Source organism: Amia ocellicauda, chromosome 1 (genome assembly GCF_036373705.1).
Source record: "Amia ocellicauda isolate fAmiCal2 chromosome 1, fAmiCal2.hap1, whole genome shotgun sequence".
NCBI lineage: Eukaryota > Metazoa > Chordata > Actinopteri > Amiiformes > Amiidae > Amia > Amia ocellicauda.
This window is the reverse complement of record NC_089850.1, coordinates 23,776,733-23,793,983: the sequence shown is the minus strand read 5'-3', so window position 1 is coordinate 23,793,983 and position 17,251 is coordinate 23,776,733. Positions and strand designations below refer to the sequence as shown.

Sequence of the window (17,251 nt, the reverse complement as noted above, 5' to 3'; positions counted from 1 at the left end):
CCTAAATAGGAGGCCAGAGATGCAACAGCAATATGTGGCCTTCATGGAAAAAATATTCGAGAACAATCATGCTGAGGTAGCACCATCACTGGGAGAAAATGAGGAATGCTGATACCTGCCAACATTTAGGGTGTTCCATCCACAAAAACCAGGTCAAATTAGGGTGGTGTTCAACTGAAGTGCCCAACACTCAGGCGTTTCCCTCAATGATGTGCTCCTCACAGGCCCCGACCTCAACAATTCACTTCTGGGAGTTCTGATGTGGTTCAGGAAGGAAAAGGTTTGCCATCCTGGCAGATATACAGCAGATGTTTCATTGCTGCCTGGTGCGAGAAGACCACAGGAACTACCTGAGATTCCTGTGGTACAAGGACAATGATGTGACAAAGGAGATCATAGACTACAGGATGAAGGTTCATGTTTTTGGCAACAGCCCATCTCCTGCCATAGCCATCAACGGGCTTAGAAGAGCTATCCGAGAGGGTGCGCTGGAACATGGAACTGACAGTCAACTTTGTAGAGCGTCACTTCTACATCAACAACAGCCTTCGTTCTGTGCCGACCGATGCTGAAGCCATCGACTTGCTATGCAGAACACAGACTTCACTTGCTGAGTCAAACCTCCGGCTTCACAAGTTTGCCTCAAACAGTCAAGCAGTTTTGGAAGCTTTCCCACCTGAAGACTGTGTACGTCGAAAGACGTGAACCTCAGTGGAGAAGCTGCACCCACTCAACACAGCCTGGGTCTCCTGTGGGAGATAACAAGCGACACATTCACCTACTCTGTGTCAACTAACACCGAGCCATTTACTCACCATGGAGTCCTCTCCACAGTAAACAGTGTTTTTGACCCCTTGGGTTTACTGGCTCCAGTCACAATCCAAGGAAGAGCTCTTCTCAGGGAACTTACAGCTGTGCCGTCCGAGTGGGACACGCTGCTACCTGAATTGAAACTCAATGAGTGGGAGGCCTGGCGAGACTCGCTCCAGGACCTGCGACACCTTCATGTACCAAAAACTTACACAGCAGCCTCTCTAGCTGAGGCAGTTTGAAGAGAACTCTGTGTGTTCTCCGATGCATCTACTAAGACCATCGGTGCTGTGGTGTACTTGAAGACCATACAAGAAGATGAACAAGCTCATACTGGATTCATCATGGGGAAGTCAAAACTTGTACCTCAGTCTGAACCAACCATTCCAAGACTTGAGCTATGCGCAGCAGTCTTAGCTGTGGACATGTCAGAACTAATTCATGATGAACTAGACTTGAGACTAGATTCCACCAAGTTCTATACTGACAGCAAAGTGGTCCTTAGCTATATCTACAATGAATCCAAACGTTTTTACATCTACGTCCACAATAGAGTTCAGCATATTCGCCAAACCATAAGACCCAAACAATGGCACTACGTGCGCACAGAGGATAATCCTGCTGAGCATGCGTCAAGGTCAGTTCCTACCTCGCAGTTGGCACAAACAATGTGGTTTACAGGACCCACCTCCCTGTTCAAACCCTCCAGCAAACCAGAACCAGTTCGTTCGGTCATTTGACTTAGTCGAACCAGAACTAGACGTGGAGATCAGTGTGAGAAGCTATGCCACGCAGCTCCAAGAAAAAAGCCTCAGCACAGAATGCTTCCAAAGGTTCTCCAGCTTCAATACTCTTTTACAAGCCATAGCACTCTTAATTCATATTGCAAGGTCTCACAAGCCTTCAAACAGCATAGACAAGTGTAAGGGATGGCATAAGTGCGATCCGTCTCGAACTCCAGATTAACTATCCCAAGCAAAGGCTGTCATCATCAGAACTGTTCAGAAGTGAGCATTCACAAAGGAGTTTGAAGCTTTGGAAACAAACAAGATTGTCCCTCTAAAAAGCAGACTTCATCGCCTCAGTCCAATCTTGCAGAACAATCTCATCTGCCTCGGAGGCCGCTAACCTGGATATTGGTGAAAGGAACCCAGTAATCCTCCCAAAAGACAACCACATTTTCTTGTTACTTGTCAGACACCATAATGCCCAGGTCAAACATCAAGGCTGTCACCTGACGAAAGGTGCTGTCAGAGCAGCAGGACTTTGGCTCTTGGGAGGGAAAAGGCTTATCAACTCAGTCCTACACAAATGTGTAACCTTTCATAGACTAGACTAAAAATGCAAGAACAACGCATAGCAGACTTGCCACAAGAACACCTGGAAACCTGCCCTCCCTTCACATACGTGGGGTTGGACGTAATTGGACCCTGGTCCACCACCACCAGACATACAAGAGGAGGACAGGCTGAGAGCAAGCGGTGGGCCATAATGTTCTGCTGTATGAGCTCCAGAGCCGTGCATGTCGAGGTCTTTGACTCAATGGACACTTCAAGCTGCATCAATGCTTTAAGGTGTTTCTTTGCAATAAGAGGACCTGTCAAACAATTAAGATTGGATTGCAGCACAAACTTCATAGGGGCTTGCAAAGAACATGGAATGAGCAAAGACCAACCAGATGCCACTGTGCCGAGGTACCTTAACCAACAAATGTGCTCCTGGGAATTCAACCCCCCAAACGCCTCGCACATGGACGGTTCTTGGGAACGCCTGATTGGAGTGGCCTGAAGAATTCTGGACTCAATGCTTCTTGAACAGTACACCCGCTTAACCCACAAATTCTTGTGCATACTAATGGCAGAAGTGACAGCAATCATAAACGCGAGGCCACTAATCCCAGTTTCAAATGACCCTGAGGATCCATTCATTCTGTCTCCATCAATGCTCCTAACCCCGAAAGTTGGAGTCCCACGTCCACCAGGAGACTTTACAGACAAAGACCTCTTCACCAACCAGTGGAGACAAGTACAAACCCTTGCCAACCAATTCTGGAACCATTGGAGTCGAGAGTACTTGCCTACCTTGCAAGACCGGGAAGAAATGGACCAAGTCCTACCAAAACCTGCAAGAAGGAGACATTGTTCTTCTCAAAGACAATCAAGCTGCCCGCAACAACTGGCCTATGGCTATAATCACAAAGACCTTCCCTGGAGAAGATGGAAGAGTGAGAAAGGTGGAATTAAAGACTACAGATCAAGGACATTCAAAAACTTTCCTCAGACCAGTCACAGAATTCATCATCATTTTGCAAGCAAGAGTTTAGCTGGTTGGATAGCTGCAGCTCCTACGTTGTAGCGAAGACAACACAGTTAGTTCTCCAGGATGTTGGACCAGCCTATCTGCTGAGTTCCTTCAAAAACTGTGATCCAAATATGGATTTGATGTACATTTTTCTTCTGTTCACTCACTTTTCATTTAGTTAATTGATAAATATAATCTATTAACATGTCTATTTTTGAAAGCATTCTTACTTTACAGCATTGTTCACACCTGCCTAAAACTTTTGCACAGTACAGTATGTTACAGTGTGTGATTTTCAGACTACACTAATTCAGTTTTTGTCATTGTTAATAGAATTTGTTGATTGTTAAACTACATATCTGCTTTATAAAATATACACATGAACATGGTGTATGAGAAAATACCAACATCAAATATTAAAAAGTTAAAAAGTGCAAAACCCTTTTAGAATATACTATAAATACATTTTAAGAGACCTCAATCAGGACCTAAGGACTTCGCTCTGCCCTTGTGAAACACAGATTGTATTTGATAATTATAAATTAACTTTTACATATGGGTTGCACAATTCTTGTTCATTCTCTTATGAAATTAAATTAAATGTTCATGTCAGTAAAACCTGCATATGCATTACTCTTATTTCTGATTTAAGTAAGTTTAGCTTTAGTTGATTCAAAAACACTATGAAAAACAAAAACATCACCCATAAGTATCCTTTCTAAAAAGTATTCCATGATGCCACAGAATGAGAAATAAGGTTTATTAAATATGTAATAAACCATATTAGCAAGTATCACTTGACAAAATACGAATAAGATGTGTTTTTTTTTTGTTTTTTTTTTTAAGGAGCATCACTAACTGGAGAGCTTCATCATGAATTTTACAGGACAGTCTGAAGAGATGCAGTACTGTTTTCAACATGTGAAAGGTTCTTGCCCAAAAGCACAGAGGGTAGTTATTTTTAAGGCTGTTATATATGTGATTATGGTAGGCACAATAGTAGTAGCAGTTTGTGGTAATATAATGGTCATTATTTCAATTTCTCATTTTAAACAGCTTCATTCTCCAACTAATTTTCTAATCCTCTCCTTAGCATGTGTTGATTGCTTTTTAGGAGCATTTATCATGCCTTATAGCATGATACGCTCTGTAGAAACCTGCTGGTACTTTGGAGAAATGTTTTGTAAAATACATTCCAGTTTTGATATGATGATGTCAACAGCATCAATTCTTCACCTAGGTTTCATTGCCATTGACCGATACTATGCTATATGTGAACCACTACGATACAGAAGTAAAATTACCATGTCTATTATTACCATTTTCATTAGTATCACATGGATTGTTTCTCTTGGTTTTGGTTTTGGGGTAATTTATTCTAAGGTAAATTTGGAAGGCATTGAGGGTTTTGTCATTTTAAACCATTGTGTTGGTACATGCTTTGTTATACTTAACAAAATGTGGGGACTACTAGGTCCACTGGTATCATTTATAATTCCAGGAACAGTGATGATATTCCTTTACATAAGAATTTTTGTTGTTGCCAGAAGGCATGCCAAGGTCATTGATAAGATACTAAGTAAGCCAAGTAATCATGATATTGCTGAAAACAGAGAAAGAAAAGCTGCAAAAACATTGGGTATTGTAATGGGAGTTTTCCTACTCTGTTGGTTACCATTTTTTATAACTATTATTATTGATCCTTTTATTAATTTTTCTACACCAATAATTCTATTTGATACACTTATGTGGTTAGGTTATTTTAATTCTGCTTGCAATCCTATAATTTATGGATTATTTTATCCTTGGTTTCAGAAGGCATTCAAAATAATTATAACAGGAAAAGTCTTCAAAAAATATTCTTCATTCATAAATCTATTTACAGAGAATAATTATTTAAAAAAATAAAGAATAACTGGAGTTGTCATGACCCCATAATCCCATAGTAGTCTTAATTAAATTGCAATGTTGTTTTAACTAAACCATCAACAACTATAAGATTGTTCTTTCCATCCTCCATTGAGAAGCACACAACTATATGGTTAGTGTGATTAACAAGAATTTTGTGAATGACATGCATATCATGGAAAATAACTTTATCCTGTATCTGATGGATCTGAGGGCTATCACTCTGTTGTTCCTGTGTTAAATCTGGTAGGCAGGAAGGCACAATTTCAGGATCCCAGAAGATACAAATCTGCAATTATGTGAAGAATACAAACCGGCAAATGAAATTGTGACCTTCCTGTGGCAGTTTTAATGTGGTCCTTCTCCATGTGGAACACTAGAATGCATTGTATGCATTGTTTCATTTCTACGAAAGTCTCATTATTAAAATATTTGCAATGGAGACTTACAATAGATGAATGTCTAATATTGCCACATTCAGCCACAACATATGCCATTGAATGTTAGTTGATCTTTACCTCTGTGAAGTTGATTCCTTATTCCTTATTTTTTCAAAAAATAAGTAATGGTTACTTATTCCTTTTTATTTATTTATGTATTTATTTATTTATTTATTTATTTGTGTATTATAAAGTAATGGTTGATTATAACTTATTTCTGATTTATTAATGATTCCTTTAAATTAATCATGAATACTTATTTCTTCACTTTTTTATATATTAAAATACTATATCAGCAGTGGAAAGTAACGAATCACAACTACTCTTATTCTTGTAATTGCGTAGATGTTTCATGTACTTGTACTTTTTTGAGTATGTTTAAAATTTGGTAATTTTACTTTTACTTAAGTATGTTTTGTAGTATGTAGGCTGTCATGGAAAAAAAAATGTGGATGACAGACAAAAAGACCAATAAATTAATGAACAATACATTCTTGCTATAGATATACTCCTAGAGGGTACCCTTTTCACATAGTATACACACTGTAAACTAAAACGAGTTATGTCTTGTAATCCCAATGCTAAAAACTGTTTCCCCAACCCCCCAAAACGCAACATTTGACATTCCTGATTTATATCAAAAGGCAATATATCCATTTTCAAAATAACACTGATCTCTGAAACAGTAAATGTTCAAACAATCACAATGAACACATCATGAAGCAATGTTGACAAAATATCAGACAATATCACACATTACAAACCTGTACTTAATAGCAATTTGTTTTTTGTAAAGAGATGTTTCTGTAAAATAAAGGGACAGACTAAAACAAAGGACAAAACTGAATGTCCATTGACTATAATGGGGGAATGCCCTTAGACTACAATGGGGAAAACAGGAGGGTGGTCTATATCTCCAAATCCCAAACAGGAATCCTACAATCCTGAATACACTTTCTTTGAAATAAAAGTAGAATGGCATGGAATGACAGCTGCTTTCTTGGAATGACAGGCCTGGATTACTGAAAACACACTAAAACATAGCAATTCAAAATAATACATTTTACAACTTCCATTTTACACTGTACTTGCCTGTGTAAATTGGAAGTTGTAAAATGTATTATTTTGAATTGATAGGTTTTATGTGAATTGATTTGTAATGCCTTTACTTAACTGTATTTTTGCACTTCATTTTGCACTTATGTTGTAAGTCGCCCTGGATAAGGACGTCTGCCAAGAAATAATAATAATAATAATAATAATAATAATAATAATAATAATAAAAACATAAATAGGATTGTTTTCACACACACACACACACACACACACACACACACACACTCAAATTGATTAACAAGCAGGTCTCACAAACGAAATACTTTGGACGTTGTATGATTTGTTGAAAGGCAAGCTCCATGATACCACATCCTGAATTGACAACAAAGAAACATGCCCTTTCTCATTGGATTCTTTCATTTATTTTCAAATCTACTGCAGAAAAATGCACAATACTTCATATTTGATTTCATAAAACCTATTGCTTTAATATTAAAATGGAATTAAATAGAAATTACTTACTGAATGCTAATTACTGTGAATTGATTATACGTGCTACCATTATGCTGATGTCTTTATTGCTGTTAATTGCTTATTAATATTCTTTATTATTAATATTTCTATGCAGACACTTTATTAAGGGTGATTTACAATTGTTTCAAGATATTGCATTATTTTACATACAGTTGCCCATTTACACAGTTTATTTTTTCAGACAAGGTTGAACTTGCAGTGTACATAAACATAGATGACAGAATATATACATATAATATTGTAGCGAATGGGGGTCTTTTTTATTTATTTTAATGACGGACTGCAGACAACTGTTCAAAGCAACATCAGGAGTTTATTTCCCTTTGGAACACAGACTAGGGATCCCTATTGGCTGGGACCCATGCCAAAATAACACAAATACCCCTCTCTGTCTCACTGATTGTGCTCTCTAACACTCTCTCACTCGCACACAGCATCCACTCACTCTCGCTGCTGCGCGACAATTCAATCATCAGACACGATCCCCTGCTCTCAATTCCCCGCCAGACACGCCCCCCGGCACACACTCACCAATCGCTATGCTCACACAGTCTACCTGTCAACCTAACCTGACCGAGTGCAACCTAGCCCCTGTTAAAAGGTGAACTATTTGGGTAACTATATACAATCCCCCGCCCTCCCCAAGCGTGGGTCTGCCTTTAAATACACATAAACATGAACAGAACAAAAACAGTTCCCCTGCTTTGGTCAGGTCAATACAATATATACATGATTTCTGAACTTGGAGTGGTCTCTTAATTTTTTCCAGAGCTGTGTATATATATATATGCAGTCAAACCTATTTGTGCTATGTTTTCAGTGCATTTTCAATATTCCAGGCCTGTCATTCCATGTCATTCCACTTTTATGTTTGATATGAGGTTATTTTAAAGAAAGTGTATTCAAAAATGACTTTTCATGTTGATATTGGCAAAGGTAAGGTACACTATGGGTTAAATCATAGAAAAGTTGTCAATAGAAGAAAACCCCAGAATACAAAGTAATAACAATATGCTTCTACAAATACTCCCCCAGGGGCACACTGAGGGTCAAATGGAGAAACTTCCTGTGCACCTGCGCAATGAGGATGTGAAAGTAAGCATCTTTCAGATCCACCGTGGTGAACCAGTCACCGGGCTTGATGGCCTGGGACATAGAGCGCAGGTTGAACATCTTGAAGCGCAACACCTTGAGGTGGTGGTTCAGGTGCCTCAAATCCAAGATGGGGTGGAAATATGGGGAATAAAATCCATCGTACATCCACGTCGGGGGCACTTCACTGATTGCTCGCTTCTCCAGGAGAGTGTTGATTTTGACGCAAAGCACCGCACACTGCAACGGGTCCCTCACTTGGGTCCACACCACGCCCCAGAAGGGGGGTGGACGTGTCTGAAATTGCAGGGAGTAGCCAACTGATATAATTTGGAGTACCCAAGAGTCTTGGGTGCAGAGTCGCTAATTTGAGAGTAGCTGGGGGGTGTAAGGGTGGGCCAGAGGCTGCTGGAACACTTCAGGGGCAGGGCTCGGGTGGTGGAGGGGGTGGGGTCGGGCCGGGCCGGGTCCCCTCCTACCATGAGCTGCTGGGGGCCAGAGGTTCTCTTTAAAGCATTTATGTATTACAGCAACTGCTGCCATTTGTATGCATGATCCCAATAACCCTATTGAAGAAGTTTTTTTAAAGGAACTTTTATATGATGCTGATAGTGATAATCTGTAATTGATTTTTCCTGTCAACCTATTTCCCGATGTTGATGGTTGCAGGGATCAACAGTAGCCATGTACACACTGGGTAAAATGGGAAATAGGGAATAGTTGCCACTTTGTGACAAAAGGAGGGAATGTGGGGGGAAAATATAGAAATCCTATCCTGTCTTTGTCCTTGGTGTGCTGTTACTCCTAACTTGGTTATCAGCATTCCTTTCTTGCAATGTATTATCTGCAAATTACCTTCCAATTGAACTGGCAATTCAGAGATTAATGATCATTATTCATGAGTATTGATTATAATATTGATGAGATGGAAAGGCTTAGTTTAGAATGGCAATGAAATCACTGATAGTTATTGGAAATGACCATTCAGACAGTAATAATAAGTTATATGTTAAGGCCCCTTGAGGGTATGTCCCAGAGGGGGTATAAAAGCTTTGTTCTATCTTAAAACGTTTGGGGAACAGTGTCATCCTAGCTTAAAATCCTTTGAGTTCTGTGTTGTGCTGTTCCTCCAGTGCACATAATAAATTCTGATAAGAACTCCCAACTCCGAAACTGTTAAGGTACAACTTGACTGCCAGTCAAAACCCTTCAGGTACATGTGGATCGCTTCCCAAGTTTATCACAGCAACAGTAGGAACCCTTCAGTGCATTACGAGCCCGGGAAGTAAAGTCACCGACACAATGCCAGATCGTTTGTCTTCAGTTTATTTTTGCAACAACACACACTTTTATACATGTCAGAAATCTGATTGTCAAGAGTTCCGGGGCAGGTACATACAGATATTACAAACATATTACAGATCTAGTAGCTAGGCAGACATGAAATGTGTTCGATCTCATAAGTCATAACATTCATAACACACTCAAGAGTTTCAGTTGACACAGCTGCACGGTTTGCCTAGTAGTAGATGACATGGGATTACAGATCTCATTTCTGGTTTGTCTGAAGAGCAGCATGTATATTGTTTATATTATTAGCTCTGAGCTGTTCCTCAAAATATAATCTAAATATATTTTGCGGTTTGACATTTCCAAGATAGAGTCAAGAAGGCCATGAGTTCAATTGTCTAGACCTTCACAGAAATAGTTATGCGCGAGTATGTTATTTATGATATTATTTCTGCAACAATGACAAATTTCAGCCCCCCTTGCCACAGCAACATTTCCTCCAGTGAGATATTTTAACAATGTTAAGTCTGCAACTTCTGTTAAAGGCTAATCCTACAATAAGAATACAATACAATGAGTTACATGGTTACAGTAGGTTAAATAATCAGTATGCTCACCAAATTCAATTATCCCCAACAGTTAGTATATGAATATGTTATATAAAAATCCTTACAAAAACTTTTTTCCCACCACACACCATAGATTGAATCAGAGAACGCAACATGGTGGACAAAGCGTGCGACCAAGCAAGTTCTGATGAACAAGCGTAATAGTGGGGCATAAGGTATGCATGATTATGAAGTGGCATATGCATGTGTCAGTTGGTTTTGGAGACGAAGATCTACATAAGGAATGTCATGATGTGGCCGACATGTGAAGCTGTCATTTTGGTTGGTGTACAGCAGCTGGGTTTTGTGTCATTTTCTTGTGGCTGCCATGTTTTTGCACACAGTCACTTGCCTCTTGCAGATGTGATAGATTCCAGTGTCTATGTAAGATATGCAAAGTTTCAGGCAGGGGCGTCGCAAGGCGGTAGGCAACCCAGACAATTGTGGAGAAAACACCGTAACACCCCCCCCCCCGCACTCACTGGAGAAAACACCATCAGAACACCGTCCTCCCCCCCTCACTGGAGAAAACACCATCAGAAAATATGTTTGCATAGGGCCCCTACATATTCTAGAATCACCACTGGTTTCAAGGGCACTGAGCTTTAGAGTTCCGGAGCAGTAATCGTTTTCATATTCACACGTGGACACATGTTAAATGCAATTTGGTGGCTTAACTATGTACCCCACAAGGCATAGGCATAAAGATATGTGCAGAGTTACATTTATGTGCTGTATTCCAGTGTGTAGGAAATGCGTAATGTGTCTTACGCCACGCATAGGTTTTTTTTCATTGGCCCACAGCACCCACATTTTTCACTGGGGCAACCTTTAACAACCTTGATAGTACTCTGTACTAGTGTTATGCATGCACATTTGTGTCACAGTGGGTATAAGTGGCATGGAGTAGAAGGCACCATAGGTTGAATCAGAGAACGCAACATCGTGAACAAAGCGTGAGACCGAGCAACTTCTAATGAAAAAGTGTAATAGTGGGGCATAAGTTATGCATAAGTATGAAGTAGCATTTCACAATTTTGCTGCTAAATGCAATATGTTGGCAGCAACATGTGACCAATGCGTGTAGTTTTCACTGTATTTGTAGGTACTTTGTGCTTGGAAGCCTAATAATAATAATAATCCTAACAATTACAATAGGGTTCCAGCAACTTTGTTGCTTGGCCCCCTAATAATAATCCTAACAATTACAATAAGGTTCCAGCAACAAAGTAGCTTGGCCCCCTAATAGTAATAATAGTCATAGTAATACATACCAATCGTTTTTAATGTCCCATCATAACAGTCTCTTTCAACAGACTGTGATGGCAGCAAATTCAACTTGTGAATGTTATGTTTTGTTTTTTAACTTTATAACATGTACATACTAATATAATTAAATATTAAATATAGCTTTTTATGCTCGCTGGACTTTCTTGTGATTTTTGTGTGTGTGTGGTGCCAATGTTAGTTATGCACCATGTTAGTTTTGATTGCAGTACATTTGTGTGACTTGTAATTGAACTGAATTATTAATGGTAAATAAAGCTTGCCTTGTAGTATTTTTTGACTGTGCTTATTTTAGAGGCATTTTAGCTTATCTCTTTTTTATATTTATGAATTAAAAATAATATTCTTCATGTTTTATAAAAAATGATAAATTATTCTTATCAATTATACAAACTACACAATAAAGCATTTCACATAAATGTTGTTCTCTGAGATACTGTTAAATCCCATACAGTATGCTACTAAAGCTTTTATTGACTCGTCATTTGTCACACGATGCCATTAAATAGGCAACACTGAAATTGAAGAACATTCCATATTGAGGCATTCCTGAATTACTTTCATGCTGCATGTCATATTGTCCTTTAGCATAAACTAGTGGGTACCAAACTCATGCCACATCACATACACCAATCCCCACCAACCCATTGCTCCTTTATGGTCTGTCAGTAAGAAATTCAAATTATATGATAAGTACAACTTCTTTTCATAACCAATCACATTTCGTTATCCATCAAGATATCCAAGTGTCACTGAACTCCAGGAAGCTCTCACACTGTATATAAGTCTGCTTTACAAACAGGGAATACAGAAAATAAGACGTGTGTAAAGAGGTCTTTGTAAATGAAGAATATATTAAGTGATATTAGGTAATGTATTGTTCTACAGTTTATATTTTACTACAGGGAGCAATAAAAGAGTAGATAAAAAATCAAACAAAATAAAAGCATGATTTTTAGGCTAGTTAAATTGGAGTGTCTTTTGATTAATTCAAATATCCTGTGAATGAATAGCCTCAGGTAAAGACTGAAGCAATGTTTCAGGCATTCATATTTTAATATATGAATAGATTTTTTTTTTTTAATTGAGCAGATATTTTATTATAGTAAGTGTATTAAATTGTAACCTCTTTCTTCCAACAGAGGATTTTTTTTTCTTCTGACTGAAACACACATCTTTTGGTTTCATTAACACCTTGCTTTCAACCTCAGAAAGATGAATTCATCCTTCATTCAGATGGACTCAGTAGAGTACTGCTATGAAAATGTTACCAAATCCTGCATTAAACTGTCCAGATCGGTTGGTGAAAGAGCAGCTTTGTATTTTTTGTTTGTTCCATCAGTGTTTACAACAATTGCTGGCAATCTGGTTGTGATTATTTCTATCTCTCATTTCAAGCAGCTTCATTCACCAAATAATCTGTTGGTTCTTTCTCTAGCAATTGCTGATTTCCTCCTTGGGCTTTTTGTTCTTCCATTAAGCATGATCAGAATGGTTGAAACTTGTTGGTATATGGGATCATTCTTCTGCAAACTTCATACATCTGTTGACATTTTGCTTTGCACTACTTCAATTTTTCACTTGTGTCTTATTGCTATTGATCGCTACTATGCAGTGTGTGAGCCTCTTCGTTATGCAAACAAAATCAATATCAGAGTAGCCTGGATTTGTATAACTCTTGGGTGGGTATTGCCAGCAATATATAGCTTTGGAGTGATTTACACCAAATCCAATGACCGAGGTCTAGAAGAATTGGTTGCAGTATTATCATGTGAGGGTGGCTGTTTACTTATTTTTAATAAGCTGTGGGCATTACTGGATGCAGTTACTTTTTTTATTCCCTGTTTTGGCATGATTGGGATATATAAACGAATTTACACTGTTGCTAGAAAGCAAGCAAGACTTATACAAACTATGGAAGACAGAACATTTTCACTTGAAGACAACAGAAGAAGAGCACAGCGAAACAAAGAACAAAAAGCTGCTAAAACGCTAGGAATAGTAATGGGTGTCTTTCTAGTTTGCTGGGTCCCTTACTTCACAGATACAATGATTGATGTCTATTTAAATTTTGTGACTCCAGCAGCCATTTTTGATGTTTTTATATGGTTTGGTTACATTAATTCTACATTTAATCCACTGATTTATGCTTTTTTCTATCCATGGTTTCGAAAAGCACTGAAGCTCATTGTTACTTTAAAAATATTTTATCCTAATTCCTCTAGAATTAAACTGTACACAGAATAATATATTTATTCTGCATATATGGCTGCAGTGTTACCCATAGAAATAGATTAAAAACTATTTATGTAAGTATTTGCTTGCAGTATATCTGTGGACTTTTTTTTATCAGGATTGACAAGGAATCTGTGTAATATGTTCAAATTGGTGATGTGTTTACATTAATGTAGTGCGCAGAGTAAGTTCATTTTTACCACTAAAGTAGTATATACTTCATTTTATTAGAACACAATGAGAGGGGTAATTCACATATTTTAATAATTCACAATTATTATTTCTAATCTTATTTTGAACTGATTCTATACAAATAAAAACATTCAGTAGCACTGTAGTGTTTATCTATTTTAAATAAAGTCTGCATTGAAAGGGTTGGTTGTCAGAACGCCAAATTACAGAATAAATCTGGAGTCATTCCTAAACAACACAGTTTTGCAGTTTTAAGCGTATTCCTTGAACTAACCTCTATCTGCAAGAAGCATCATTATTCAATAATAAATATGTAGTTCATCATCAAGTCAGACATGAAAATGTGAATGAACACATTTCATGTTAAAATAATCTATTATCATAATCTGTTTGTTTGTTAAAAATCATATTATGGACAAAATCTGTAAAATCAAATGAAAGGAAATGAAAGGCTGGAATCCACATCAATCAATCAATCAATCAATTTTTATTTGTATAGCGCCCTTTGCAGGGTAGCCAAAGAGCGCTTTACAGACTGGTAAACATACAACAAACGTACAGCAAAATAAAATACATAAATACAATAAAATAAAATGTAGACCTTTAAATATTTTACATGATCTAGAATAAAGTGAGTGAACATTTAAGTAAATAAACCATTTAGGCACAGAGGAGAGAAAAACAAAAACCTCCTATGGATGGCATGTAGGAGAAAATTAATCTCTGGGGGTCCACGGCTTAGGGCCTAGGCCTAATGGTTGCCTCCCCTCCAGGCAGTATAGTTATTACAGCAGCAAGGAGATCAGAAAGTTCTTTATCGGTGCTGCTAGCTGTGGTCTTCCCTCTGGAGGAGGCCTCTCGCTGGCCATCGGGGGTGGGGGGGTTGGACCATCAACAGACTTTGGGTTGCGATGGCCTGTCAGACCTTGGGTGTGGATGCCCCGTTGACCCTCCGTGGTGAGGTGCCTCTGGGGTGGGTTGTGCCTCATCAGACTTCCATGGTGGGGGTTGAGGTGCCTCATTGGACCCTCGGAGGGGGCTGTTGCTGGAAGACAAGAAGGCAGTCGTGCTCAGATACTGGTCAAGCAGTGCAGGACCTTTCCAAAGACAGTTGTGCAATTGCATGTCCATGGCACACTGGCGGCACTATGGGCTAGAAAAACAGAGACTGAACAGATGAGTCTTCAGACGTAATTTAAAGGCTAAAGGTTTAAAGGTTTTTTGTTTTTGTTAGGATTCTTGCAGCAGCATTTTGGACTAACTGATGTGCAGAAATAGCTCTGTTTGTGCTGCCTGACAGAATGGCATTACAGTAATCCAATCTAGATGTAACAAATGCGTGTATCAATTTCTCAGTGTCCTGTAACAAGAGGAATTGTCTTAGTCTAGCAATGTTTCTAAGCTGGAGGAAGGAAGATCTCGACACATTCTGAATGTGTGATTCAAAGGACAGATTATGATCACAGATGACACCCAGGTTTTGTGCCATCTCCTTAGGGGAGAAATTAAAGTTATCATTATTCAGTTTTGTTAGTGCATGATGAACCGTTCAATTTTTGTCTCCTAAAATTAGGACTTCTGTTTTGTCAGAATTAAGCATAAGATTTTTTTTGTCATCCATGTTTTAATCTCACACAGACAGCAGATTAGTTTTTCTAGGTCTATGATATTGTTAGGATTTACTGACAGATATAATTGTGTGTCGTGTGCGTAACTGTGAAAGTTAATATTATGCCGTCGAATGATATCACCTAAAGGGAGCATGTACAATGAAAAAGTATAGGTCCGAGGACTGAGCCCTGTGGGACTCTGTACTTAACCTCAGTTAAATTTGAGTGGTTTATTTAATCTGTACATATTGGTGTCTGTTTGATAGATATGGTTTAAACCATGACAGCACATTGCGAGATAGGCCAATATGGTTTTCTAAGCGGTGTATCAAGATTTTTGATCGATTGTGTCAAAAGCCGCACTTAAGTCTAATAAAATAATAACACTGGCGTGCCCTACGTCAGAGGACTGAAACACGTCATTCAATACTTTTAACAGGGCCGTTTCTGAACGGAAGCCTGATTTTCATAAAGATGATTATCGATTAAAAAAGCTTGCAATTGGATTGCAACTACTTTATTTTATTATTATTATTATTTTTATTTCTTGGCAGACGCCCTTATCCAGGGCGACTTACAACATACTTTCTCTAGAACCTTAGAAAGGAAGGGAAGGTTTGAGATAGGTCGATAGTGTTTAAGTTGGTTTGGGTCGAATTTCTGGATTTCTGGATTTCTTAAGAAGTGGTTTAATTACAGCTATTTTAAACGATTCAGGAACAGATCCTGAGGATAAAGAGACATTAATAATATTTTGTATTCTGTGAATAATTAATGGCAGAGATTGTTTTTGCAGTTTAGTGGGTATAGGGTCTAGTGTGCAGGTTGTTGTTTTCATGTTAGTAATTAAGGAGACCAATTTCTGGTGATTTACTACGTTAAACGAGTCCAAGGTAGGCAGGGGCTGTGAAGGACTGCATGTGTCGGCTATAGTATCTGTGTATGTTTCCTGTTCTATCTGTTTTCTAATGCCGTTAACTTTGCTATTGAAATGATCCATGAAGTCACTATAGGTGAAATTGGGGGGGATAACCTTTAAAGGCTTTACCTGCTGGTTAGTAAGTGTCGCTATTATATTAAAAAGAAAACGTGGGTTATTCTTATGTGTCTCTATTAAATTGGAGTAGTAGGCAGATCTAGTAGAGGACAGGACCTGCTTGTATCTTATTATACTGTCATTCCATGCCATATGGAAGACCTCTAGTTTTGTTTCTAGCTAGCATTTGGCAACAGGGTAGTGAATTTATGAATAGCATTGGGATTTAGCCAGAGAGTTTCTATGTTCCCCTCCTGTGTGTCTGATTCTACTCCAGGCAGCTCAAATGTAATAAGGCAATGATGCAAAGTATGTAGCTATCAAACTAGTGCTGCCTGCTAGTTGTTCCCTCAAACCATAACACATCACTCATCATGATGTGCACATAGCGCGTGTTCAGGGGGTTGTTCGCTATTGCCTGCTGCGCTCCTACTACAGTCACACTGCAGATACATGAAGCACTCTGTTCAGATACACGCACACTCCCACCCACACTCTCCCCATCCATGCTGTTTCCTTCTCTCCCAGCACAAGCCACCAGGGAGCAGAAATGCGGCAGCCGCAGTGAGGTTTAGAAGTAGCCCAAAAACCCGCCACCCACGACCAATACATTTTCAACCGTGTAAAAGTCGGACACAAATGACGGGGAGAGAGAGAGTCTTGGATTCCGGCAGTGTCCGGACTTTATTGGGGTTCCAACTGGGTCAAAACAAAAACACAAAAAGGGGAAACAAGACAATCCAGCACTCACAAATGTCCACAAAACGGGTTGCTCCGGGCAGTCAAACGTGGGATTGTCAGGTCTCTCAGCAGTTAGCTGCCTCCGTCGGGGAAGGAGAGGGATTAAATAGA

General features: G+C 38.7%; 2 protein-coding genes and 1 long non-coding RNA gene across 3 annotated transcripts in view; 2 read left to right on the top strand and 1 right to left on the bottom strand.

The window, feature by feature from the left end:
- The first annotated feature begins 4,011 nt into the window (after positions 1–4,011).
- Positions 4,012–5,019, top strand: LOC136758834 (trace amine-associated receptor 4-like). The gene has a single exon (XM_066713530.1). The coding sequence runs from the start codon at positions 4,012–4,014 to the stop codon at positions 5,017–5,019; it is 1,008 nt and encodes a 335-aa protein (XP_066569627.1).
- Positions 5,020–12,541: 7,522 nt separating this feature from the next.
- Positions 12,542–13,573, top strand: LOC136758827 (trace amine-associated receptor 13c-like). Its single transcript, XM_066713517.1, has one exon. It carries the CDS (start codon positions 12,542–12,544, stop codon positions 13,571–13,573), a length of 1,032 nt encoding a protein of 343 aa, XP_066569614.1.
- Positions 13,574–14,220: 647 nt separating this feature from the next.
- Positions 14,221–17,251, bottom strand: part of LOC136746635 (uncharacterized) — a 5,635-nt gene continuing 2,604 nt past the window's right edge. The window contains exons 1-2 of the long non-coding RNA XR_010816413.1: positions 17,151–17,251; positions 14,221–14,798 (exon numbers count right to left, since the gene is read on the bottom strand). The exon at positions 17,151–17,251 is cut by the window's right edge and continues 2,604 nt beyond it. This is a non-coding gene — a long non-coding RNA (uncharacterized LOC136746635). The remainder of the gene's footprint in view (positions 14,799–17,150) is intronic.